General features: G+C 29.3%; 4 protein-coding genes, 1 long non-coding RNA gene and 1 pseudogene across 10 annotated transcripts; 4 read left to right on the forward strand and 2 right to left on the reverse strand.

Moving 5' to 3' along the window:
- Positions 1 to 305: 305 nt before the first annotated feature.
- On the forward strand, positions 306 to 2510 carry LOC145187589 (nuclear receptor-binding protein-like). Of its 2 annotated transcripts, none has more exons than XM_080064018.2 (4): positions 306 to 1120; positions 1312 to 1477; positions 1654 to 1821; positions 1959 to 2510. In XM_080064018.2, the coding sequence occupies exons 1-4, from the start codon at positions 1029 to 1031 to the stop codon at positions 2013 to 2015; spliced, it is 483 nt and encodes a 160-aa protein (XP_079920144.2). In that variant the 5' UTR covers positions 306 to 1028; the 3' UTR covers positions 2016 to 2510. The 2 variants fall into 2 exon arrangements, with proteins under 2 accessions (XP_079920144.2, XP_079920145.2); XM_080064019.2 differs by having other exon boundaries at positions 950 to 1120; positions 1248 to 1477.
- Positions 2511 to 7522: 5012 nt separating this feature from the next.
- LOC149893447 (uncharacterized) lies at positions 7523 to 8157 on the forward strand (annotated as a pseudogene).
- A 476-nt stretch (positions 8158 to 8633) lies between these two features.
- On the reverse strand, positions 8634 to 11100 carry LOC149893448 (uncharacterized). The gene is made up of 3 exons (XR_016445470.1): positions 10842 to 11100; positions 9066 to 10744; positions 8634 to 8894 (listed from the first exon to the last, which is right to left on the reverse strand). It is a non-coding gene; the product is annotated as an uncharacterized LOC149893448 (long non-coding RNA).
- Positions 11101 to 13904: 2804 nt separating this feature from the next.
- On the forward strand, positions 13905 to 17464 carry LOC145187241 (receptor expression-enhancing protein 5-like). Its single transcript, XM_090100444.1, has 6 exons — positions 13905 to 14213; positions 14559 to 14888; positions 15436 to 15529; positions 16419 to 16557; positions 16662 to 16818; positions 16896 to 17464. The coding sequence occupies exons 2-6, from the start codon at positions 14768 to 14770 to the stop codon at positions 16955 to 16957; spliced, it is 573 nt and encodes a 190-aa protein (XP_089956570.1). The 5' UTR covers positions 13905 to 14213; positions 14559 to 14767; the 3' UTR covers positions 16958 to 17464.
- A 2327-nt stretch (positions 17465 to 19791) lies between these two features.
- On the reverse strand, positions 19792 to 22289 carry LOC145187482 (large ribosomal subunit protein uL22). 2 transcript variants are annotated; one of them, XM_080063885.2, is made up of 5 exons: positions 22166 to 22289; positions 21791 to 22017; positions 21551 to 21649; positions 20098 to 20194; positions 19792 to 19946 (listed from the first exon to the last, which is right to left on the reverse strand). In XM_080063885.2, exons 2-5 carry the CDS (start codon positions 22004 to 22006, stop codon positions 19807 to 19809), a joined length of 552 nt encoding a protein of 183 aa, XP_079920011.1. In that variant the 5' UTR covers positions 22007 to 22017; positions 22166 to 22289; the 3' UTR covers positions 19792 to 19806. The 2 variants fall into 2 exon arrangements, with proteins under 2 accessions (XP_079920011.1, XP_079920012.1); XM_080063886.2 differs by having other exon boundaries at positions 21791 to 22014; positions 22166 to 22288.
- On the forward strand, positions 22287 to 25057 carry LOC145187481 (46 kDa FK506-binding nuclear protein-like). Of its 4 annotated transcripts, none has more exons than XR_016445646.1 (5): positions 22287 to 22453; positions 22645 to 22719; positions 23060 to 23236; positions 23494 to 23628; positions 24783 to 24830. XR_016445646.1 is itself a non-coding variant. In XM_090068814.1 (5 exons), the coding sequence occupies exons 1-5, from the start codon at positions 22444 to 22446 to the stop codon at positions 24998 to 25000; spliced, it is 594 nt and encodes a 197-aa protein (XP_089924940.1). In that variant the 5' UTR covers positions 22290 to 22443; the 3' UTR covers positions 25001 to 25057. The 4 variants fall into 4 exon arrangements, 2 of the variants coding, with proteins under 2 accessions (XP_089924940.1, XP_089924949.1); XR_016445647.1 differs by lacking the exon at positions 24783 to 24830 and adding an exon at positions 24058 to 24076; XM_090068814.1 differs by having other exon boundaries at positions 22290 to 22453; positions 23515 to 23628; positions 24783 to 25057.
- The last annotated feature ends 1166 nt before the right edge of the window (positions 25058 to 26223 follow it).

Raw genomic sequence — 26223 nt, forward strand, 5'->3', positions numbered from 1 at the left:
TTTTTCAACAGATTTAAAATAAGTTTTGTATATATTATAAAAATATTTTTCAAACGCGTTAAAAATAGAAGATAAAAATATAAATCAACTTTGTGCCCATTGATTCAGTCTTAGGAAATTCATGGCATCCTTGAGGAAATAACAATAAAACAAAGAAAAAACAGTGAAGGGAACTGAAAACAGTCGAAGGAAAACGAGTTAAAAAAAATTTTTTTTTTGGTCACATACAAACCAAAATTTCTCCAGTTTTTTTTTTTTTTTTTTTTTTTTTTCTAAATTAAGCGTTTAATTCCTTTGTCCGAAAACTTTATTGGTTTTTAAAAGGGCAGCAATATAACAAATGTGGACAGAAACATTTCGAGTGTAGGTTTACTAAGTTCTTTTAAATCTTTGTTTTTTTATATGACACTTGAGTCGCACAATAAAAAGTTTGTTTGACGTTTTTTACATATTTAAACAACGATTTTTTTTTTTTTTTTCCACACACACACACCTTAAACCGCTTCCAATTTGTCAAATAAAGATAATTACATGTGATATATCTGACGCAAGAACAGCTTCCTCCATTAATACATCAGCATTCATTCACCTATATGTTACTTCGTTTTCTATTATTGTTTATTCGTATTTTTTGATTATTTTAATAATTTTCATATGTGGCATTTCTAGTCGTCCGAAAAGATATCCGTCTAAAATATTATTTGCAAGAATATTACTTCTCTCATTAAAACGTAATAACTACTTTACTATTACTTCTTTGAAAAAAAAAGAACCCACGTGCGTCTTGTTTGTTTTTGTTTGTTTAACGGAACAAGTGACCAATCAAAATCTGTTTTTCCTGGCGATCAAAGTGTATATTACGTAAAAGATAGATATTACGTGTCAAAATATCCAGAGTAACTGGTTAAACACGTGTTTCAACAACCGTACTTAAAAACCAGGCTGTTCCAGTGAATTCAAATAAAAATAAAGTTTCTATTGCAGAACGCAACAGCTTTTTACCATCTAAAGCAAAAGTTGTTTTCACAATGTGGCCGAAAGATAATAACTTTTCAAGCGAGCAGTACGCAACAATGATGGCTTACGATATGATATTGGTTGAGAGAGTCGATGCATCTCAGTAAGAGCTTTATTCTGCAAAGTGATGATTCTTTCTCCTTCCTCTTTGTAATAGATCCTAACTTCTCGTAGATTTTAATCACTAAATGGTTGTAGATACTGATAGTGTGCTTATCTGTTGTTAATAGGTTATGTAATTTAAACCTTAAAAATTGAGAGTCTTGACACGGGAAACCTGCTTGTTATGTGTAGGAGTAACCTGTATCCTATTCCTGGAATGGAGTACCAAGAAGAAGCGTATTATTTGACAGAAGAGAGTAGTGCTGAATTAAGTGAAGAACGACCCAAATTTCCTGAAGAAATTGTTCACGTCACCGAAGAGAATAAAGAAGAAGAAAACACACCAGAAACTAGATCGGTAAATGTTTGAATAAGATTTGTCTAATTTAAATTTTCCGAGCTGTTTCCCTTGTAAATTGAATTTTCGGATTGCTCTTTCTCATTGACATATCTCTTACTTCGAGATCTCTCTGATTTCAAGTCCTTTTAAAAAATGCAGTGTCTTTTTAATCTTTTAACAATTTTCTTTGTTAGATTATTCACATTTCATGTTCTGTAAAGTTGCTTGACGACGAAAAGCATTTGACTTTATTATTACGTTTTGACGATAAAATGAACCGACATTTGACATGTAAAGTGAGTGAAAATGAAACCAGCATGGACCTTGCTACAGAGCTTGTGAAATACGGTCTTATAAGCAAGGTATATTTTTTAATTTGGATAAGGTATTCTTTATATTTGGAATATTGATGGCAAGATTTCTTTAAAACTTATCTATAATGTTAAAATTGTTTTTGAAAAAGCCCGCCATTTTTTTTTTTATTCTACAAACTTTTTAGGCTGATCAAGAACAAGTTTCAAATAAAATTCAAGAAAATCTTTACCCACTTGGGTAGCATTTACCCCACTTGGGTAGCATTTACCCACTTGGGTAGCATTTAGCTAAATCAAGCAAACTGCAAATGTAATAAATACTGTTGAGATTTTCGCTAAAAGAAAATCTCATAAAAAAGTTCATTTTTCCACATCAGCTTTTCTTGGTCAGATGAATGATTGTTTGGAAAAGTCTCAAGTGAGCACCAAAGTATTAGCTAAAGATTCTTCAACGAAGATTCTAAAGTGGCAGTTTGTAATGCCGATTGCTTAGCAATTATTGATTGAAGCTATTCTACTATAGATTTGTAATAGAAATTCCTCTAAAGAAGGCGGCCGTTGTTAAATACAGAAATTTAAAAAACGTTTTTTATATAATTATGTATATAATTTATACCAAAATGTGTGCAAAATTATGAGTTTAAATATGTGGATAAGCTTTTGTAGATAATTTTATAAATATGTAAATAATTTTGGCTGCATGATAAACGAATCTCATTCATTTGAGAAAACTTAAAGACGCATGATTGTTTTAGCGGCGAAAGTGTTATTTTGTCCAATAAGAAGTTTTTTAATTACAATTGAGACTTTGCGATGCTGCTAATGTTTACTTACCAATTCTTTTAAGCTATTTACTTTTCAGCGTTTCTCTTACGATTTATCTCTTTATTTATTTGTTATTTACTTACGAACTATATCAAGTTCGTCATCGTTTGTTACGTCTACCGATAATTGCGAAATAAAATGTGAAGCTTAGTAAAAACGGGGGCAAAGACTAATTACCTTATTAAAAATAAATGCAATAAACAAATGCATTAATTAAACATTGAAATGTTATTTGAAGTAGTATTTGTATTAATATTTGATGGTTCTATAACCAATAAATCTAAATTATATTTGATCATTTGGATTTTTGTATTTATCATGATTTATTTTTGTTACCATGTTGCAAACATTAAGTCTTTTTAGTTAAAGATTTTTTGCTTAACAGAAATTTTCACTTTTTTGGATGAAAATTAATTTAAGAGGTTATTAACTTTATACATACATACATGCATATATATATATATATATATATATATATATATATATATATATATATATATATATATATATATATATATATATATGTATATATATATATATATATACACACACATACACACACATATACATATATACATTTGTTGCTTTTGGCTGATATATATAAAAATTGATTTGTTGTTTTTGGGTGAAGATCTGGAAAGGAAGGAGGCAAACTTGAAGAATTTTGATTCTCTTTTTTTATTTATTTATTTTAACTTCTAAGACCACTTTTTTAATTTTTTTAACACCTCTTTTTAAATGTAATTGTGAAAAAACGTAAATATTGCAGTACTTTTTTTTTTAGCTTGTAATAATATTTATTCAAATATTTAGAGTGAAATTCGAGCTGCTTAATTTTATCCGCGTGTTCTTTTAAGAACCGCCGGATCAGGATTGCCCTCAAAAAAATGTTAAATGCGTTTGATCAAAAGCATGATTACTTTGATATGATCTTTTCCAAACCCCCTGTTGTGAATGCCCTGTTGTTTACGGAAAGGATTTAGGCGCGTAATGGCTAAAAGTTATATAAGGAATGATTTTATGATAATTTCATTTTTTTGTTTTTAATCATTTTTTGTTTTGTAAAAAAAATTTTAAGTTTAGCATCTTCACTCTTGTAATAAGCTCAGAAACAACTACGTCACTTGAAGTCTTCTAAAATCAAAGAAATTTATAATTTAATTAACGAGTAAATTACGATAAACTGCTAACAAACAACGAGCGAATAACGAACATAAAACGATCGTGTACGCGTTTCGAATATTAAAGCCAAACCATTATTATTCTTTATGTAACAAGAAGCTAAAAAACATACTGAATCAAAACCGGGGGTTCATTTTCTTTTTATTATCTTTTTATTTTATAATCCAAGATTAAGAATCAGGATAAGTTCAATAACAACAGCGTAATTTTTTTAATTTTTAAGTATTTTAATCTTCTCAAAAGCCAAACCCCCAGAGTTGAAAGAAGTCTTAAAAATTTGGTTAAGCTATTCCATTTATCTTTGAACTGATTCAAGGTTAGGCTGTTCCTAATAAAAATCCAATCTCTATGATTGTTTCGGTGTGCTCGACGAGCTAAAAAAAAATCTAATCTCTATAACTATTTCGGTGTGCTCGACGAGCTAAAAAAAAATCTAATCTCTATGATTATTTCGGTGTGCTCGACGAGCTAAAAAAAAATCTAATCTCTATGATTATTTCGGTGTGCTCGACGAGCTAATAAAAATTTGATGAATCTAACGACAAGCCATTGTTTCAACTTCTGCTTCGAAATTTCTTTACCAAACCTTTTGTTAGTAGCTCTTTTAACTTTTAGAAAAAATCCTGGGAGGCATTTTTTTTTTGTGCGAAAGATTATTCGACTGTAAGCTTTGAACTAATTGATTATTCTTGAATTTTTGCTTAAATTCAATAAAGCGATTAGTAGGCACCACGTTAAATTGATCTGAACAGGATTTGATGGTTGCTATTCAGTTTAAAGTTAAGTCTTAAAGTTAAATTTCTTTGGGTCGAACAAACCATGGACTTTTAGGTGTAAAGGTTTAGTAAATAAATATTTGGCTCTGAATCAGGATTGCTACTTTTTGAAGACTCGCCAAATCTTCTTGAGTTATCTTCTTCTTGTTTTTTAATATTGGTTGTAAAGGTTCCAATTTTTGTTTATCAAATGAAGAGTTAAGAATTTCTTGGCTGTTTTCACTTGCGGCTATAAATTTATCTGAATTAACTCATCAAAAAAAAAATAAAAAAACCCGTGAGCCACTTATTTTAAGTACTTAGCACTTCCAGTTTGCATTTCCATAATAACAATGAAATGTTATTGAAATAAATAGCAGCTCTCATTAGAGTACAAACGATTCACAAAACTTTTTTTTTTTAATTTTTAGCATCGAAAAACGGAAAGCCGTCTGAAAAGCTTAATAAACCATTTAATTTTTATTTAATTTTATTTATATTTATTCAGCAAAATCCCGAACATATATTTAACTATTTGTTTTATATTTGAAAGTTGATCTTCCCAAACCTCAAATTTTTCGTTGCTTCGGTGGGACAATGAAGTGTAATTAATTTTTCGATTCGAAGACGAGGTTCAGAGCTTTCTTTCAAAAACTCCGGATTCCGAAGTTTCGCGAAAGTTTGACTTCGTGTCCTCGTAAAATTCGTTTAAACGAAGTTTTTTGTAACTTCACGGATAATCTAACCATTCTTGGAAAGGTCTGCTCTATAAAAACCCGCATTGAGAAATTTTTTTAAATTTAGCGCATTTTTTAAAAATCAAATTTCAATTTTAATCGAGTTTTAAACAGAGAAGATTTTAAAAACCACAAACAAATAAGTTCGCATGTCGCTGGTGAAAAGTTTTGCAAACAATATAACTGCGAAGAAGATATTAAAAATAATATTTGAACACTTTATAAAGTTTTTTTAAAGAATTTAAACTGATAATTGATACGAGATTGTTGAAGCTTAGGAAAACCACACAAGTAGAGAAATCTCTTGAGGAACCACTTTATTTTCATTTGTTTGCCACAATAAAGTTATCATAACTGACAAGTTTGTTTTAGCTGAGGTATTTGATTGTCGAACTCACTTCAAACAATTTACTAACAGCTTATGTCGGTATAAAAGTAATATATTCAATGGTCTTTACTTCAAGACTTCGATGCTCTTTACTTCATACATAGTATCACTTCAGATACTCACATTCTGAATCACTTCAGATAAAATGAAATGAAAAATTATTTTGACTTGCAACTTTTATGATTAGCAAACTGGTTTTACTGGAATTTGTTGAGGCTTTTAATACAAACTAAAATAAAAAACAAAAATTAATTTTTTTTTCATCTATTAAATATAAAATTATTATTTTTCACTATTGTTATGTAGTAGTAAAAATAAACATCAGGGGCGGGTTTAGGGTTAAGGCTTGTTAGGCGCGTCGACTAACATCTTTTTTGGTAAACATTTTTTAATTAAAAAAAACACTTTCTAATTTTAAAAAAATACATTCTTCAATTTTATTTTGTGATTTTTTGGGTGTAAATTAGCGATATCTAAGGAATTTTTATAAGTATAAAGTCCCCATCTTGCTCGTTTTTTACCGCCTTCCGAACTTAAGAAATATTTGTAAAGTGGATTCTAATTTTGTTATCGGTAGTGTAATTACGGACCATATTAGGCGCGCCTAACCTTGCCCGTTTATTTGGCTGACGAGATTTCGAAATCGTATAAGTTCTTATTAAGTTGTTTCCTTTTTATCCTCCGGTAACGTAAATTCAGGTCAAGTTATTTTTGTCCTTCGGTAACGTAACTTCAGGTCAAGTTATTTTTATCCTCCGGTAACGTAACTTCAGGTCAAGTTATTTTTATCCTTCGGTAACGTAACTTCAGGTCAAGTTATTTTTATCCTCCGGTAACGTAACTTCAGGTCAAGTTATTTTTATCCTCCGGTAACGTAACTTCAGGTCAAGTTATTTTTATCCTCCGGTAACGTAACTTCAGGTCAAGTTATTTTTATCCTCCGGTAACGTAAAAACAAAGAGCAGCTGCCTTTAGGTGGTTCAAGTATCTTTCGAGTGTGCTGAGTAGCTGTAAAAATTCGCCACTGGTCCCAATATCTGCGGTTTGATAAAAACATCGGTTCTTATTTTGACTTCAGTTAACTTAGAAAAAAAAGCCATATGAATATTGAAATCTTCAGAATCTCAACAAAGAGCTTTAGCGAATTGCTTTCAACACCAAAAGTTATGAAATGGAGGCATTAACATGTGCTTAAATAAATGATTCCTATATGACATTTCGTTTTCCTCAAATTCCACTTCGGTCATGACTGCTGTTGCTAATGAGCTGTGTCTGCTCCACTGTTCCAAAAGAAAAGGCAGCAAGAATAATTATTGATAAATAATGATATTTAGTGTAACCGCCTTGCATTCCTATCAGAAAGCCAACCCTTTTAAATTCCCCTATCATTGACCAATTGTTCTTCTTCATACTATGAAGCTCCAAAACACGATTTTCAAGCTTTTGTACTTTTCTTGGAGAATAACGAAACGAGCCAGTGGAAGAAAACAAAGTTTTTTTCCTTTGTGAAGAAAAAGCAATTTTAAACTTTTTGTAGAGTTGTTTTGTGAAAAGGCACAAAAAGTCAGGAGGAGTTTTATGAGCTTCTGACATATTTTGGGCGTGTTGAGACCTCTAACTAATTCGTTGAAGCTTTTGAGTTAATGAGCTGTAGGTCACATGCTATTTATTTAGAAACAAATTCCTTACTGTCCCAGCTTACTGTCCCAGCAACTTACTGTCCCAGATAACACTAGAATGTATTGATACTGGTATTTTAGAATCATTTAGTTCTGAATGAGAAGGTTAAGAAGGTAACTTTCATTATGTGGCGCTGGACATTTGTTATAGAATTTTTTCGGTAATATTTTGTTCCAGTTGTTATGGATCACCAACAACAGTCAACATCAAAGGTGGAATTTAATGCAGTTGCATCAGCATTGACCGTACCATTTAACAACAACAACTCTTTATCGTTGCCAACTGTTAACACTGAACCAAAATGCATTCAGTTGAATGCAGATGTAAGTGTTGATAGAACCCAAATAGAGTTAAACAATGTGCCAAAAATTGTATCGCCTGAGAACATTCGACCTTATCCTATTGCTTGTAGGATTAAAAATAGTGCTAGCCGTAAGCGAAAATTCAAGCGAGCAGAAGTGGCAACAAGTTCGCCTTTTAAAGCAGCAGTTCAATTAGCTGTACTCGAGAAACAAGAAAAATTGATGAAACAAAAAAATAAAGAAAGCTGTTAAAGAAAAGAAGGACCAGCTTAAAAAAACTGCAGCAGTAACTAATGATGGAAAGAAGAATGACAAAGCCAAAAATAGTTGTCAAAGCTGAAGAAACTTCATGTTGGTGTCGTGAAATTATCTATGGTGATCCTAACGATCCACTGCTTGATGATGACTGGGATATGTGTAAATCCTGTGAACACTGGAGTCATTTAACTTGTAGCCAATATGTTGAACGCAAGTTTACTTGTACTGTATGTTACTCTTGTGTACACGGTGCATAGGAACATGCTCTAAGGCCTTGAAACACATCCCCAGAAATTTTCTTTTTGATTATCATTAGAAAACATTTCCTCATTCAAAAAATGTAAACGACAACTTTTTTTAGTGGGGGCCTGGGGAGAAATCACATAATTTAGGGGAGTGCCCAGGAATTTTGTTGTTCAAGATAGGTAACTAAGAGGCATGGGGCATACTCAAATTTCTAGTATTTTGATACTAGTTTTGAATGAGGATGACTTGCAAAAAATTAGGGTAAAATGGTCTTAAATCTTAAACGAAAAAATTTTTTTTTGATGTAATTTGAAATCTATCGATGAATTTTGATCTTGTTTAATATAAAACAAGCAAAAAAATTGAAAAGGATTTTTATGAACCATATCCTAGGTGGGATTCGGGGTATCGTCTATCCTAGGGGAGGTCTATTAGGGATCGAGAAGGGTTTGCTACAATTATTTATTTCAGTAAAAAAAATTTCTGGTCTTTATGGTTAGATTATGGTTGATATTTTACATTTCAAAATCATTCTAAACGTTTGTTCATAAGAGATTCAATACTTTACTTTTTACAAACTACATTCCTGCAAATAGAAAGCTACTTTAAAAGTGCTTGTATTTGTAAGCAATAACCGCGTTTTTTAGCGCCTCTATATACTTTTGGCTGTGCTCTCTAACTTTTCTCATTTGACAAAACTGATTGAAAGCTTGATGAATGGATTCGAGAGCCGGTTCGGTCCAGTAACCTAAGCCAATAAAGTATAAGTACAAAAGAAATGCAAGTTTATTTAATAAATATTCGTCGTAATTTATGTAAATTTCATAATTCAACTGTTGAAATAGAGTATTTAATTACTAATATTAGAAATTGTTTTTTTAGCAAATTTAAAAATTATTTATCATACTTAAAACTCCACCTTTCATGTCAATGAATTCGATATCATGTTGCTCAAATATGTGTACCTTCAATGGAATTGTAACGCTTAGATTTCTATAGCTCGTAGAAAACTCCTCTAAATCTTTGACATATGTGGAGCTTAATCTTTTTCCAAACGATGCTTACCTTGGTAGCATACTCTGCAGATGTTTATCTTAGACAGATATTGGTTAACAAACTGTAACCCACACTCCTTGTTTTCAAATAAATTTTTTTCAACCTCTTTTAAAATTTTGTCTACAACACCTAGCAGTATATGTAGACCAGGAATAATTGCAAGTTCTAGTATTAATAAATGGGGATTAACAACATTTGTGTAGTTTTTTTCTTTTTTTAAATTTGCACCATCAGCCATTTTTCGTACAATCTACACAAAGATTAGAGTATAATAATTAGGTCTTTGAAAGTCAAGAGATGACGTTATGCAATACGGACAAGGGTGCTTTGATGTTAAAGTTTATTTTGCCAACCATTTGAAGCAAAACCTTAAGATCTTCAGATACTGTGTAATCTAAGGATGAAATATTTAACTTATCCTCAAATTATGGTATATTTCTTTCAATGAAGGCAAAATCGCCAATATAACCCAGCAAGCACACAACGCTGAAACAACGTTGAAATAACGCTGATCGACGTTGATCAACGTTATTTCAAAGTTGTTTCAACGTTGTATACTTGCCTGGAATAGTTTTGTGGACGCTTGAATCTTGAAAATCTTTGTACGTATATCCGTCACACTTGCTCAATTTCTCTGGAATTTTATCCTTTTTTAGCTCTGGTTTTAGTGTTATTGACAGTGTAACTTTAAGGAATCCCTGCCCTCCATCTACACCTAATTTGATATCAATATCATTTGTTCCTTGACTTCTGTGATGAAGTACCATTGCTATAAGCTCTTCAATGTCATTGCAATACACAATAGAAGTATCTTTTTCTACCAACTAAAAAATCAAAATGAATGATACAAATTGCAATCAAAGAATATTTTTTTTGGTAATACTTTACTTACCTCTTCGCTTCTAATAGAAATGAGAGTTTATCACAATTGAATTCACACACTTTTCCGTCCTGCCTCACCTCTCAGAAATTGTGCAACTTCAATCATGTTGCGATTACTTAGAAATCATAATGAAGTTATTACAAAAATTGGCTTTAAACTCATAAAATTATTTTTAAAAGTATTTTTAAGCAACAAAAACTTACCTGGAATGTAGTTTTACTTGAAGTTTTTTCAATTTATCTAAAGAAAAGAAAGGTTTCTTAACCTCAGTCTTTCCGAAAGAGACAGTGAGTGGCTTTAGACCAAAAGTTTTCAAAGCTAAGGTGTTCCCTGAGTCGTTTGTGCTGAATTCTTTGATAGAACTAAACGGAACTTTTCCTTGAGTTGTTGGGGATGTTGATTTTACAACTGCAGTCAAATTCTTTTGTCTTTCTTATTTCGTACTGGGATGTGGAATTCCTTGTCCCACTTGGGCATAGCAATTTTGACAAATTAGTCTTTCTGCAGGTTTATTTGAAACATCTTCAGCGCCTTGATAAACAAGTTTTCCCGTCACACATTCAACCATAGGCACTAATATTTTTTCAATTTTTGATTTGCGCCCATTTTCAAAAATAAAACATTCACATTTTCTCCCTCTATAACTCTGGTATTCAGGTCTAAATTTTATAGCATATGTATGGCAACTATAATAACTAAAATAACGCAACTAAATTTTTACTAAAGTAAATTAAACATCAATATAGTTATAATTACCTTCATTTTACGGCCGCATAGTGAAGTAAGGATCATTCCCTGCAAGCATTTTTCTAACATTTATCCGCTGAATAATCATTTCAGAATATAGCTTTGATAAGGTTTGAGTTGTCATTTTTCTTTTTATTTAGATTTAAATAAGTTATTTCAGCATTATTTATAGGTCTTAAATCCTCACCTTTCCTGAAGTAGCAAATGCAAAACTTTTTAAGAAAATCACCATGTTCTTTTGGATGTTTAGGTATTTTAAATGAATGGTTCAAATGACAAATTCTGATACTGTTTGTTAATATTGGCATGATGTATCGGTCATATCAATCAAATGTCAATATAATGGCTACAAACATGCTTTCAGAGAGGAATTATTATGCAACTGTTAACAATTATCAACTGCTAGCTTTTACTAACTGTTAATAATTAAAGGTTGCTTTGCTTTGTTTTTATTTCAATAAAAATGTAAAAAAAAAAAGTAATCAAAATTACATATCCGTCTGTAAATTTCAATGTTAAACAAACATTTTTAAAAACTTTAAAAAAAAAAAAGATAAATCTATCACAAACATTTCTGAAAATCTAAATACAGGGGGATGGGCATGATTTTGTGATGTTCGAAACGATACCCCGAATCCCCCCTAGGGTATGGTTCATAAAATCCTTTTCAATTTTTTGCTTGTTTTATATTAAACAAGATCAAAGTTCATCTACAATTTTCAAATTACATCAAAAAAAAAAAAGTTTTAAAACCATTTAAACTTATTTCAGGGGGTAACTTTAAGCTTTGCATGGTTATAAACTTAAACAAAAAGAAATTTTTTGATGAAACTTGAAATCTTTCGATAAATTTTTAACAAGTTTATGATAGAACAAAATAAAAAATTTACGATTAAAGGAGACGTAGTTCTAGGTAGGGGGCAGTTAGGGGTCGGGGCGTGGTTGGTTTAGCTCCAATTACCCTAATATTTTGCAAGTCATTCTCATTCAAGACCAGTTTCAACATACCAGAAATTTGAGTATGGCTTTTAGTTACCTTGAACAACAAAACTCCTTGGCACTAAAAAAAGTTGTCGTTTACATTTTTTGAATGAGGAAATGTAATGATAACCAAAAAGAAAATTTCTGGGGATGTGTTTCAAGGCCTTAGAGCATGTTCCTATGCACCATGTGTAGCTTAGTCATTATTACATTGTTTTATTGCGCATTAAAATATTTTGTTTGACATTTAGTTTATTTTGTTGTTTTGTAATTTACTATGAACTGATTAGTAAAATTTTTTGTATAGCCCTATATAAATATATAATTTAATTTTGTTAAAAACTGCATCATTATGATATCACTTGTTTTATAAACTAGAATTTATGATACCGTAATATTTGAGGCAGTAATGGTATCATAGAATTAAGTTAGTTTAAAATCGCCATCTTGCCCCGTGTTCCCCTATTTTACCCGTGTTCCCTTTTTTGAAATTGCTTTTTTAATGTTGTATACTAAATATAACCAAACACAATAACTTAACATCATAATTATCAACACAGAATTATTCTTTATTATCATGTTCACACATTTATTTTTTTTATAGCAATAAAGAATAAACGCGTTAGAGTATGTAGAGTAAATATAGTATATTCCATATATATATATATATATATATATATATATATATATATATATATATATATATATATATATATATATATATATATATATATATATATATATATATATAAAGATAGCAATGTTACACAGAGAGGTATATATGATTTACATCTCTGTGTAACATTGTTATCCTTATAGTTTATTGATATAAAACATATATATACTGACTGACTCGATAGCAGTTTTTAACAAAATATAATAGTATTTAACAGAATAGAGAAATTTTTCAAATTCCAGGAAAAGACAGGTTTCTTGTGGTTTTCATCATTTTGATGAAAGTTAAAAAACTTTTTTGAGAATGATAAAAACCACAAGAAACCTGTCTTTTCCCAGAATTTGAAAAATTTCTCTATTCTGTTTAATACTATTTTAGGATTGTGCAAAGTTTAAAAAAATATTGATGTTAATTGACTAATTGGCTATTTAGATTCCAATAATATCATATTAAAAATTTTTTTTTTTTCAAGATCATATTTAAAATTTTATCTGTCTTGGTTGATTTAAAATATCGCAATTTTCAAATTTTTTTCAAAAAAAATTTTTCCTTCTCGGACTGTCGTGAAAGACTTCAATTTTTTGATTTTTCTTATCAGAAAGGTGTGTACATTGTTCCCTGGGGTTTTTCTGGTATCTTAAGAATGATTATTTTCAATTCTGGCAATAAGTGTGTGAAACGAATTAAATTTTATGAGTGACGCTAAACAAAATAAATATTTCAAAGGGATTGTGATTCTTATGGAGAACTTACATGTTAAAACTACAGGACCATTTAAGCCAATACCTCAAAATAATGGCTCGCTCTGACTCATCAGCTTTTAGGGGAATGAGTCTACTCTCTATTCGACTCAAGATTTTAATGTCTTTTGACATTGAAAATTTAATGCTCTTTATCCTCGTGAAAGTTATCCGAATTAGAATAGATATTTGTAAAGACTCATCAAATTGCTTTGTCGCTCCACAAAAAATTGCTTCAGAATTGCAACTTTTATTTTGATGCATAAACTTGATTTTTTATGGTTTAATTTGTTGACTAAAAACATGAAGATTCCCTCTGCAGTTAAATGAATGGCATTTATCGCTCTGTTATTTTTTCGTTCTGAGTTATTTCTGTACTTACCTTTCCGCTCTGACTTATTTACCTTATTAGATTTTACCGTTATGATACTTTACCATTCCAGAGCCGTAACCAATCATGAAGTTGGGGCGAGAGGGGCATAGGGTTTTTAATTAGGAAGGGTTTTTAATTTTGAAAATAGTAACTTTGGAATCACCTGGGAATGGATAAAACCCACCATTAAAATCGTTTTTCAAAGAAACTTAATACAGAATTCAGAGAGAATCATTTAAAATGTATATTTAATGATCGTCAAACCTCATATATCTTAAACTATATGAAAAGGATACAGTAAGAAGTTAAAACGCAAAATACAATAACTACGTCAAACACTGTTAAGAGATAAACAATCTTTGACGTGGTTATTGTATTTTGTATAACGAAGTAATGTGTTTTTAAATATGCGGATAAGGAAAAGTATAAAAGCATGCTAAACGAGGTGGAACGACGCGATCCTGTAATAAATATCAAACTCTAGAATACATGCTGAAAAATTTAGCTTGGGTGTCTCAGTGGAAAGAAAAGGGATTCCTCATTGAATGCAGTTTTAGTTGCGTTAACCCTATGTTCGCTAGCTGATGTGCTAAGTACCAGAATTTCAATAGGTAATTTACTTGAAACAGATCTTTAAGTGTATTTTGAGTAAAATCCGAATCAAATCGTAAAGTAAAATAAAATTTGCCGAAGTTTGTATTTACTTAATTCCTGATTGTTTTTGGTTTAAAGTGAAATTGTGAATTCTTTTGACGAAATCAATTTTTACAATATTGAACTATTTAAACTTCCTATAAAGTTTGTTAGATCTCAATTATTATTATTTTTTTATCAAAAACTTTTATAAGATAATCACACTATGAGATGACAAAAAAACACGTGCTCTATGACAACTATTAAATTTCATGAATATTTAGATGACGTAAAGTTTAAAGTTCAGCAAACATGTTTTTTAGGCACATTGTTTCTCGCCCTTAAGGAGGTAATGAAAAAAGCAACACAATATCTTCGAAGCTAAGTTTATCTCCATTATTGTGCGCTGTAATGAGTGCCGCTCTAGCTGTCGTCATAGTATATATTCAGCAATCACTTTTATTAAGTCTTTAAACTCGGAATTGTCATAAATAACGTTGGACACAAATTCGTTGTCGACGTTTGCTGAAAAATGGCTGAAAAGTCTTTAAAAGAAAAAGTTATTGAATTCTTAAACGAAGAAAATCACTTTACTAATAGTTTAGCTTTTGTCGAGAAAAAAACTGGAATACCAAGATTGTTTTTATTTGGAGGTAAACATCTACATTTTAATCTTCTATATTCACTACACTACAAAAAAATCTACTTCTATACTTTTATAAAAAGATTGTAATAAAAAAATTTAATTAATTGAATGTTTTATCTTCAAAGCATATTTATGCATTAATGTTTTTGTCATCTAATATGTTAATATGTTAATTAATAGTTTAATTTAAGCATAATTTCTAAATTTGCTAGAGTGAAACTAAAGTTATAATGGTTGCATTAAGTTAAAGTCATAAAATAAACGTTTCAAATTTTTTAAAATATATATTGAGTTGTCATCATTAGAGTTTGAAAAAATACTTTTTTTTAACGCAAGGAAATATCCTTTCTCATATCAAAAGTTAAACATAAACAGTTTTGAAAAAACAATTTGTCAAGTTTAAAGTGTTCAATAATGAAACTCATGGAATTCAGTTTTTAAAATAAAAAAAAAAAGCAATTCAGTTTTAGCTGTAGAAGCATATAGATATCTCTTTTTTATATATAGTTTTCCTTTTTTGATTTAAATTATTTATGAATTAGTATTTTGTTTAGGCTGTCTAACATTTTTATCTCTATACTTGGTTATTGGATATGCTTCTGGTTTTATTGTTGCACTACTAGGATTTCTTTATCCTGCATATGCATCGTAAGTTCTCAAATTCTAAATTTTTATTTAAATACCAGATATTTATGCATATGTACAGTATTTATAAAATGAATTTTAAAGTAAATTTAAATTTTAACTTTAATGACTTTATTATTTTTATTTGTAAAACTTACTAATTATTTTTTGATCAATCCTAATGTAAAACAGAAACCTTAGATTAACTTTATACCAATTTGTTGATGTTTTAGTAACCTCATTAAGTAACTTACATTGCTGTGGAATAGGAGTAGCTGCATAAAGTAATTTACATTGCTGTGGGGTATTAAAACTGAACTGTTTTAATATCTTACCCCATATTTCTCTTTCTTTTTTTTTTTTATAAGTGGTAATGGTGTTTCAAAGAGTGCAGTTTTTTTAAAGTTATTTATAAGCATTGGAAGTTTGTAACCAAGATTACATCTTGTAAAATTTGAAATGAGATATCACAATCAAAGTTGATTATGCCAGATTTGAGGTTGATTCAATTTTACAACTCTAATTGGGATATTTTCAAAGATGCTTCTGATTTCTACTCCAAAGCTTTTTTTAAAAAATCTTTTTTTTTTTTTTTTTTTTTTTTTTTTAACTTTTTAGCAATTTTTCATTTGTAATCTGGCACAAGTCATGTTGCAAATTAACAAATCCTCGATCCAGTTTTTTTTAAAATACTAAAAAAGAAGTTCTGAATGAAAGGTGTTATACTCAAATTTAGTTTCTAAAAATTCAAAATATTTATATTGCAGTAATGTCTGCACTTTAAGTGAGTTTTCAAATGCAAACCTTCATTTAATTGGTATGCAGCTGCCAAAGTATACATAAAATTTTACTTTTCATTAGGCAGCTCTTTAAAATTAATTACTATAATTTTATTTTTAAAAAATGTTCTCAGAGTGAAAGCTGTGGAAAGTGCAAATAAAGATGATGACACTCAATGGTTGACATATTGGGTTGTATATGCAGCTTTTAGTATAGTGGAATATTTTTCTGACATTTTTCTATCGTGGTTTCCACTATATTTCTTATTAAAAGTAAGTTTAAAGAATTTTTTTTTTTGTTTCTTCATATATGTATGTATATTTTAACTTGCAAAGCAGATCTAAACTCTGCTTTTTTAATTTCTGTTTGTTTACAGTGCATATTTCTTGGCTGGTGTATGGCCCCTTTTTCATGGAACGGTGCTAACTTCATTTACTCTCGCTTTATTGCTCCATTTGTGATCCAACATGAGAAAGAAGTTGACAGATTATTAAAACAAGGAACTCTTGCTGTTAAAGATCTTTATGGAAAAGGTTTATTTTTTTTTTTTTTTTTTTTTAATTTTTAATTTTTAGGTATAATAATCCTTTATCTATAATTTCTCTTATAGCTGAAAAAGAGGCTAAGAAGGTTGCTCTTGATCATATAACTTCAGAAAACAAGGATGATTAATGGAAAGAAAAAAATAGTTTCAGAAATATTTTTATAATCTTTTCCACGAAATAATTTATTTCATATTTGGTTTTTATCATTTGCATTATTTCCTTCCCTTTGGTTTTTTTAGCTTTGAATTTAGATTTCACGTTTCGTTGTATTTAAAGTTTTTTTAGTTATGTTAAATCTTGAATTTTACGTCATTCTTTATGTTAAGGGGGGGGGGGTATCTTTGTACCTAAGTTTGTTTGTTTTTGTTTTTTTGTTTGTTGTTTTTTTTTTATTGTTTGTTTTGTGCATAACGCGTTTAACTGCTTATTTACAATGTTTTCTTTTCTAATTTTTTTCTTTTTTTGGAATAATATGACCAAAAGGGTAATTATTAGTCCGGGATGAATTGTAAATCGTGGATATCTCGTATATAAATTGTTTAGAAAATATTTTCTTAAATGACAGTAATCAAGGATACAAAAAAATGTAAATAATGAAGCTTGTTATAACTTAATTAAACTTGTTATAACTTAACATTTTTTCAAAATTTAAATCAGTGACCAACCTCTCGAAGTTTAATTTAAATCAGTGACCAACCTATTAAAACTCTCGATCAAGTTTAATTTAAATCAGTGACCAACCTCTCGAAGTTTAATTTAAATCAGTGACCAACCTATTAAAACTCTCGATCAAGTTTAATTTGCGCTGATCTTGACTCAAAATAAATCTTTTAAAACATTTCAGGGGACACGGGCTTACGAATTTTTAAACTAAATTGATCATCAAAATAAAAATTCAAATAGCAAAACTATTTTACTTAGCGTTCTTGTAAGTTAAATTTAAAAAAATACAACTGCGTTAATGCATCGGCTATTTATGTTTCAAGAGATGATGGAAAATCAGTGGAAACTGGCTAAGAAGTCAACCTATACACAGCCTTTTGCAGATCGTTATTTCGCAAAGCCGAACATGTTTTAAAAACCTTTCTGGTATAAAACCAGTCCGCTTGCAAAGTGGGGTTAAATACATCATCACCTGAGTTTTGTATTATTGAGTGTCGATTCACGCATCAGTTTTTTTCTATCGCCTACTGTTCTTTCATTACATGACCTCTTTTGTACTTTAAAATGGGGCAAATATGCTATTTACAAAAATAGAAAAATAAGCTGATACTACACTATTTGTCTAATTACAAACTTTATTTAACACGCCATGTTTTTTTAATTACAATCTCACCACACGTATAACAAAAAATGTTAGGAAAGTATTTTACAAGCATTGCTGCCCATACCCGCTGTGAGATAAAACTGCTTCAACTTTTTAACAAGGTTTCTAAACATCTCTACTGTTTTCTTAGAAAAAAAAGATTGGTGTTGTCCTCATTTGCTTCAATAAGTTCGACTCTTTAACCGTGGTTGACACACCTGACTTTATGTATTTCGAAGTAAATCAAAAAAATGTTTTACCTAACGGGCCGATATCCACCAGCCAAATATCAACGGGTCGACAGCCTTTTATTAGGGCAGCAATCTTTCGAAACAATATTCTTAAGTAATATTGAATGAGGAAACTCTTAGAAAAATACAGTTATACTAATAAGATTGAGCCGTTGAATAACATTAAAAGACAGGATGCTGGAAAAAAAATTAACAAAAGAATCCTGTGTAAAAGTGAAGAATAACAACAAAGAAAGAAACCCTTGTAACTTTTTTACCCTGTCTCTGCTTAATTCACCAACATAAAGTGAATGACGTTAAAATAACAAAAATTATCTAATATATTAATGTACAATATCTTTAAACGGAGATTTAAGAGTCTAAGGAGTTAATGTTAAAATATAAGATTAAAAGCTGCTTTGGTGCATACAAAATGTGCACATGAAAACACCGCATATTTCTTTTTCCAACAAAAATTGAACTTTCATGAGAAAAAACAGGAAAACACGTGCAACTTCATGAACTTATATACTCTTAAAAGTAACAATAATTAATTATGCAAAAAACAATTTAATTTGTAAATAGCTTTTTTAAAGGACTAGTCAGAAGTGAGGTCTTTCAATTCTTCTTTTACTGTTGGCTTTTTGTTTGTAAATTTTGTGATCTGCAAAGCTCACTTTAAAGACTTTAAACATCTCTCCCATGATTCGAACTTCTTGACCTGATAAGTGCAAAATACCAAAATGAAGTTTTACGTTAAAAACATTTTACTTTAGAGTTTGAAGTGTAAACGGTTTTATGTAAGACGACTTTAGATTTTTCTGAACATTGCCTTTAGTCTACTAGGCTTTCGTTTCTTCGTCTGAAATACATTTTGGGCCAACTTTCGTTTCATTATTCTCCTCAGAAAATTCTTAGAAAGTGCGTCATTTATTTTTTACTTACTACTGGATTTAAAATGTCAAAATTTTTAAAATACTGATGAAAACGAGTGTTTTAATGAAATAGTGGCAGACTTGAGAAAAACAGAGCAAGATTTGTATTAGAAAACAAACAGATCTGACGAGATAACTTAGTTCTAACTTCTTTGAAATCAATTACAGCAGAGTGGACCAGTAGCTTCCAAAACCTTTGTATACTAACACTAAAGGAGTAAGTATCGTTTGAAAATTAAGCAACTGTTTTGTCCCAGTCAATCATTTAAACTATTTAAAGTAATTTCAGAGTGACTTGATTAAGTTTGTAAAAAAAACCTCCAGACGAATCTTAAGTTTTTGTTTAAAGCAAGCAACTTAAATGGAGTTATTGCTAAAATTGAAATTATGCTCGCATTACTTCCACAAAATACTAAATGTCTGACACGTTAGAAACCTTTTTCCTAATATGGCTTAGATATGAAAGGAGGAAAACAAAATTAAAAAGCGATGAGTAGAGTTTATTTTATTCCCTTGATTTCAATTTTTCACGAGCAAGTTTCTTTTTAGAAACTTTTTTAACTTCAAGTTCTTCTTCTGCACGAGGAACAACTTCTTCTTTCTCAGTCAAGAACATTTCAATATGGCATGGACTTGACATGTATGCTAAAATAAAAAGCAGAAAATACGATATCATGGCAGCCAGCCAAATCATAGCTCTCAAATTTCTTTTTATTCTCTAATTAATCTGACTAAAAGATTGTTTAACCATTAAAACACAGAAATCTAAAAGTATCAAGTTTACACAACTACTTACGATTAATTCGACCATGGGCACGGTATGTTCTTCGTCTCATGTAGGGTGCTCTATTTACTTGAATATGGTCTATAACCAAGGAATCAACATCCAAACCCTGGAATAAAATAATTCTAAAAAGTCACGATACTTTAAAAACTGAAAAGAAAATTATCAAGATTATTAATGCACAAACATAAACTGAGAATCTTATAAGCAAACAAAAACATAAAACTTATTAAAAGAGTATAAAAGTTTTTTGAAGTCTTTTGAATTTTTTTTTTTATAGCAATATCCCACCTCTATCCAAAATTGCACTTGCGCATGCAATTTAACGATTTAGAAACTTGGTAATGATATAGCATTTGTTTTACGACCAACAGGATTACACAAATAATCAAGTTGGAGATACCATATGCAATTTAAACAGCATTGTCAGAAATTTAATTTTATAATGTCAATATCACAATTATAACCAAAACTACACTTAGAGTAATGCAATTTAACAATGTTATGAATTTGGTAATGATATAACTTTTGACCAACAAGATGGAATAACGAAGATGGAGAAACCATTTGCTTAAAATTCAAATATTAAATACAAGTTTACATGAAAATGTTTAGTACTTCATATACTGATAATCTTTAATATTAAAGTTAGAACTTTGTTGTTAACTCAAAAAATATTAGGACAGATTCACAAAATTTGCAAAACATTGTTTTGCAAATTTTGTGAATCGATATTGAGCATTGATAAATGTTCAGTTAAACACAAACAAAATATTGTTTGTGTTTAACTGAACATTTATCAATGCTCAACTAAACATTAAAAAATACCTCGCAACCAATCCAAAAACAAAAATGATAGATGCTTCAGAAATAGATAATACAAAACAGAAATTTCAAGAAGGAAAAAAATGAAACTGTTACAATCTTATAACAAAATCCAAAAGATTTCATATAGGTTGAGTTTCATGAGTAAGAAGACAATACTAAAATAAAGCTGTCACATAAGTTGAGAATAAAGCTGTCACATAAGTTGAAAGCAGCACATAAGTTGAGGATAAAGCTGCCACATAAGCTGAGATTCATGAATGAAGACAGTATGGTGAAAAAGACAAATTCTATTTAAAACAACCTTTCTCATTAGAAACCAGAATTTCTAAATTTCTCATGAAATGCATTAAGTAACCAATTCTTACTCAAAGCACTGAAGCACTTTAGATTGATTTTGAGACCTATGTTTTTATAGGATTCTTAATCATCATAAATTCACTACTATAATCAATCATAAAAATAGGGGGAGGCAGAGAAAGTGCAGTAGGGCCAGTTTTAGAATGAAACTTAACAGAACTTTTATTCCAATTTGTGACATTTACATACTAACCTTTGTTAGACATCTTCATTTATATATCTTTATAAGACCACTTTATAACTTGTATTTTTACTAATATATACTTAAAATGAAACAAACCTTGACATCAGCATTGCTTTCAGCATTCTTCAACAGTTGCAACAAAAATGAAGCACTCTTTGTTGGCCATCTACCTTGGGTGCATTTATGGGCTTTACACTAAAGAAAAAAATTTAAATTTACATTACAACTTTACATTTAGAAAAATTTAAATTTAAGTTACAGTGTAGAGCGTTTTTAAAGACACTCTGATAACCAATTTTCAAACGATTTCAAAATATGAAGATCAATTATCAATACCTGAGCTTTTCTCCCAACACCTCCAGAGTATCTTCTAAATGGAATAATTTGTTTATGTTCCATAACATCTTTTAAATATCTGTAAGCTTTACGGATGTGCATATTTTTAATAGCTTGGGCTGTTTCACGAGTATTCTTGAAGTGAACACGTAAATATGAACCTCGAGCTTTACATGATTTTGTTGGATTTTCTGGGTCCGTTGAATACTTTCCCATCTTGGCTCCTGCTTAAATTTTAAAGTTCATATTTCAAAATTGATGCAAAAATTCCAACTAAACATATCATCAACTAGAGTATTGAACTCGAAAAAAAGAAATATGATGGGATGGACGAGATAATGAGGGATTCTTTAGCTTAAATTTGAAGTTACTTACAGCTCTACTACTCGGGCCTTCTAATTAATATTAAAGAAAATTTCATAGTAAGCAAGCTCACAACAGAATGTAAAATTTGCCTCGCTTTTCTCATTTTCGGTCTCGTAAATCCACAACCTTTACGCCAAAATTGTCGAGAACGCACATGTTAAATAATGAAAATCTGAAACCAACATTTTATATTTTTTAATCAACCAACATTTATATTTTTTAAGAAACTTTAATGAGACCGACGTTTCTTAAACAAAATTTCTTCAGCTACTGGAGCTGAAATAGATATGTTTTGGGGTAAAAATATTTGCGATTTTCTTAATGTATGTATGTATGTATGTATGTATGTATGTATGTATGTATGTATGTATGTATGTATGTATGTATGTATGTATGTATGTATGTATGTATGTATGTATGTTTGTATGTATGTATGTATGTATGTATTTATGCATGTATGTTGTGTATGTATTTATATATGTTATTAGGACTTGCATTGCAAGCCGGCAAGCAGTACACACAGCTTATTGAACGGTCATTTCATGTTTCAATGGCTGCTCTAGGTACCTTAATACTCTGCAAAATTTTTCTTCTAAATATAGTTTTATATATATATATATATATATATATATATATATATATATATATATATATATATATATATATATATATATATATATATATATATATATATATTTACACACACACATATATAATTATAAGTTTATTTTTCCAACAATTATTGTAACTTTAAAATGATAATTTAGCACATAATCTCCTTTATAAAAGCCATTTTGATGTTGATGTGGTTTCTACTTGCTTTATGCCAGTTACTACTACAGGATAATCTTTTTAATTTTCTATTTTTTGATAGTTACCTATAATTAAGATTTCTTTTTTTAGGTCTTGACTCAGATTCTGAAGAACCTGTATCTGTTTGTGTAGAACAAAATAAATGCTTGTTTATCTTGTGTACTCTTAAAGCTGGTCATAGTTATCAACAACTTTTAAATCTAAATTTTAGTAAGGGAGAAGAAGTAACATTCTCTATTGAAGGAAACAGAGAGGTGCATTTAACAGGTGTCTAAAAAATACTTATAGATTTTTTTTGGAAAGCCACTATTTGCAAAGTATGCTAAAATATTTAAAAACCATTTGAGTGGAATGTAACAAGTGAAGTTCTTAAAATTTTTAGCTAGAAAATTTTTTTTAACATGCTGTAATGGAACTTTTATTAAGCATTGTAAGTTAAATATGATTAATGAATATTTGAATATCTTCAATATATAACACTAACTTTCATTTATTTGTTTTATGTATTAGAAGTTGTGTTTTAGGTTTTCATTGATTTTTCTCAGGATATGTTCATCCTGAGCTAAAAGAATACGAAGTTTCTATTGATGATGATTGTCAAAATAATGACATGAAGGCAGGCTGCACATTAAGTGAATCTTCAATAGATTCTGATAATGGTATTATTTTACATAATTTTTGTGTATGTGTGTGTTTGATGATTGAAGACTACAGGGAGGAAAAGGGACATTTTCCTGCTTCATCTTCTGAGTTAAAAATCCTCAATAATTGTGTGTTCCTCCTTTTCAACAACAATAAATTCTATTGTAAATTTTTTTAATGTTTTTTTTTGCGTTTGTTGTTGTTTGGCATAAGTAGCTTATTTCTTTCTCAAAATGCTTTATAATGTTAATAATTTTAAACAAAAAGTGATGTTAATCAACAAATAAAAATTGAAAGAAATTTTAGTTGCATATTTTGAAATTTTAGCATGCGTCTTCTGAATTTAGTTGAAATTTTAGCATGCATCTTCTGAATGAAATTTTAAGTAAAGAAAGTATAAAGATTAGAAACAAACAATCAAAAAAGTGGTATAATCTAATTTTTAGATTGGGGAAAAAATTGATATCATGTAATATTTAGTTGCATAATCTTGCTATGTGATGAGATGCTATACTGGTGAATACAAATTATTGAAGATGGGAATTGTGATGAACACGTTGAAGAATTTAGATCAAGCAAATGGAAAACTAAAAGAAATGCAGAACAAAACTTTCCATTCACACCATCGAGCCAAACTGCATTTCAAACTGCATTTCATTTTTGTTTTGAGGTTGTTTAAGTAGATGACCAAGATTTGATTATTAAATTCATCTAACATCAGTAACAGTAGCTGCCAATTAAAAAAGACCAACTGGTTTATCTTTTTAATGTCTAGTAACTTTGGAAACATTTTCAAGTGTGTTAAAGTGTTTGTTCAAAAATACATATATATATATTTTTTTACAATGAATATATTTTAAACAAAATCTGCTTTTTGTTTTAATTTTAAGTTGAAGTACTAACCAGGTTCTATTTCTCAATAACCTAGTAAAATAGACATTTTTGTGAAGTGATATATTTTACTTTTAAATTTTTAATGGAAACTGTTTTAAATTTTAACAATTGAATGTCTCAAAACTAGTAAAATGCAATTCTGTCCCTTTTTCACCTGTCACTTTCAATAGTGTTGTGTGTGTGTGTGTATAAATTATAAAAACAATAAATTGTATATGCATATGTAAGTTTCCAGAATTTTACACATTTTACAGCTTCTTTAAATTATAATTTGCAGAAAATTCCATTACAATTGGAAAGATAGCAAAAGAATTGGGCGTTAAAAATGTGTTAACAAAAATTAATTCTTCAAAGGAAGTCACAACTAAAGACAGTAGCACAGTGGGTAGTAGTTCTGCTGCAGCTAAAGAAAGTTCTGTTGACTCAAACGTAGCTTATAAGGGAGTTGAGGAATTTCAAATTAAACACAGAAATAAAAAGAGAAAAATCTGTTAAAAATATTTTGAGGTTTACTCTCTAAACACTAAGGAAGTTAAATATTTCTATAGAAATAATTTATTATAATAATATATTGTATAATATAATATTGTATTATAATATAATGTTATAATATTGTATTATAATGTTATAATATTGTATTATAATATAATGTTATAATATTGTATTATAATATAATGTATAATATAATATTGTATAATAATATATTGTATAATATAATGTAATAATATATTCTATAGAATAAATTATTGGTTTTTGGTTGGCTTCGTTTTGGTTAGCGAATCAATCACAAATAAATAAACAACAAATGATTTTACTTTTCGATATAATTTTCATATTTTTAAATTTCATTTCTTGGTTTGATTTCATAGTTTTAAATTTATTTGTTAAATTGCTAAGACTTTCTGCAGCTTTCTTTTTGCGTCCATATAAAGGATACATGGGTAGTTTTAGTGTGGAATTTATCCAGGGCCTGACATGGTTCTCCAAGATTTGAAAACCAGGGTTTTGTTTTTTCAAAGTTTTTACATAAAGAATAACAAACTACGCGCGTAAAAGTTGTTACGGAATCTTTGAAAGCACCATGGACTTATAAGAGATGGACGTGCAACTCATTGTTTTACATCAGAGGCCGCAGAAATCAGCGAGCCATGCGAGTTTCTGACAAACTCTAAATTTTCACCCGTCAACAAAAAAATTTATTAAAATGGCTGCCCACAGATTTAAAACAGAAACTCTAATTACGTGGTATTAGTTTAAACTTTATACCGTTTGTTTAATAAGACTGTTCAGGATAAAGTAACTACTTCACGCGTTGACAAATTGCTAGACAAATTACAGCAAGGTAAATGAAATTAGTTGTCGTCACGAACAGATTTGATCATTTTTTCAAGACGAACATTTGTAAATTTTTTAAACTTTTTTCGTGTAAACAAAGCCCGTCAATGATAAAATAGACCTGTAAAGATAATTTTAAAATGACTAAAAAAAGTATAACGAAATATAAAAAAGCTTAAATAAAATTTTTTGTCAAGATCTGTTTTCATTCAATTCCTTGGTCCTTCATTCACTAGCCTTAATTTTGTGTATTTTTTTAGTATTTTTTCCGATATGTCGCCATCTTTTGCCTCGACTTCTCTATAAGCTCCATAATATATATTCCACTATGCATTATTTTTTTAGTGGGTGTATTTTCTAATGGGCTTTTTTATAATTCATTT

This window comes from Hydra viridissima, unplaced genomic scaffold (assembly GCF_058129835.1).
Source record: "Hydra viridissima isolate aposymbiotic clone 2 unplaced genomic scaffold, HvirCarnegie_v1 scaffold_1, whole genome shotgun sequence".
Lineage (NCBI taxonomy): Eukaryota > Metazoa > Cnidaria > Hydrozoa > Anthoathecata > Hydridae > Hydra > Hydra viridissima.

Coding starts and splice junctions, on each gene's coding strand:
- LOC145187241 (XM_090100444.1), top strand. CDS start 14,768: ATGGCTGAAAAGTCTTTAAAAGAAAAAGTTATTGAATTCTTAAACGAA. Junction 14,889..15,435: donor AAGATTGTTTTTATTTGGAG/GTAAACATCTAC, acceptor TATTTTGTTTAG/GCTGTCTAACATTTTTATCT. Junction 15,530..16,418: donor CTTTATCCTGCATATGCATC/GTAAGTTCTCAA, acceptor AAATGTTCTCAG/AGTGAAAGCTGTGGAAAGTG.
- LOC145187482 (XM_080063885.2), bottom strand. CDS start 22,006: ATGGGAAAGTATTCAACGGACCCAGAAAATCCAACAAAATCATGTAAA. Junction 20,195..21,550: donor AAAGCAATGCTGATGTCAAG/GTTTGTTTCATT, acceptor ATTTTATTCCAG/GGTTTGGATGTTGATTCCTT. Junction 19,947..20,097: donor TGCCCATGGTCGAATTAATC/GTAAGTAGTTGT, acceptor TTTTTATTTTAG/CATACATGTCAAGTCCATGC.
- LOC145187589 (XM_080064018.2), top strand. CDS start 1,029: ATGTGGCCGAAAGATAATAACTTTTCAAGCGAGCAGTACGCAACAATG. Junction 1,121..1,311: donor GAGAGAGTCGATGCATCTCA/GTAAGAGCTTTA, acceptor TGTTATGTGTAG/GAGTAACCTGTATCCTATTC. Junction 1,478..1,653: donor ACACACCAGAAACTAGATCG/GTAAATGTTTGA, acceptor TTTCTTTGTTAG/ATTATTCACATTTCATGTTC.
- LOC145187481 (XM_090068814.1), top strand. Junction 22,720..23,059: donor TGTTTCAATGGCTGCTCTAG/GTACCTTAATAC, acceptor TTCTTTTTTTAG/GTCTTGACTCAGATTCTGAA. Junction 23,629..24,782: donor TTCAATAGATTCTGATAATG/GTATTATTTTAC, acceptor TATAATTTGCAG/AAAATTCCATTACAATTGGA.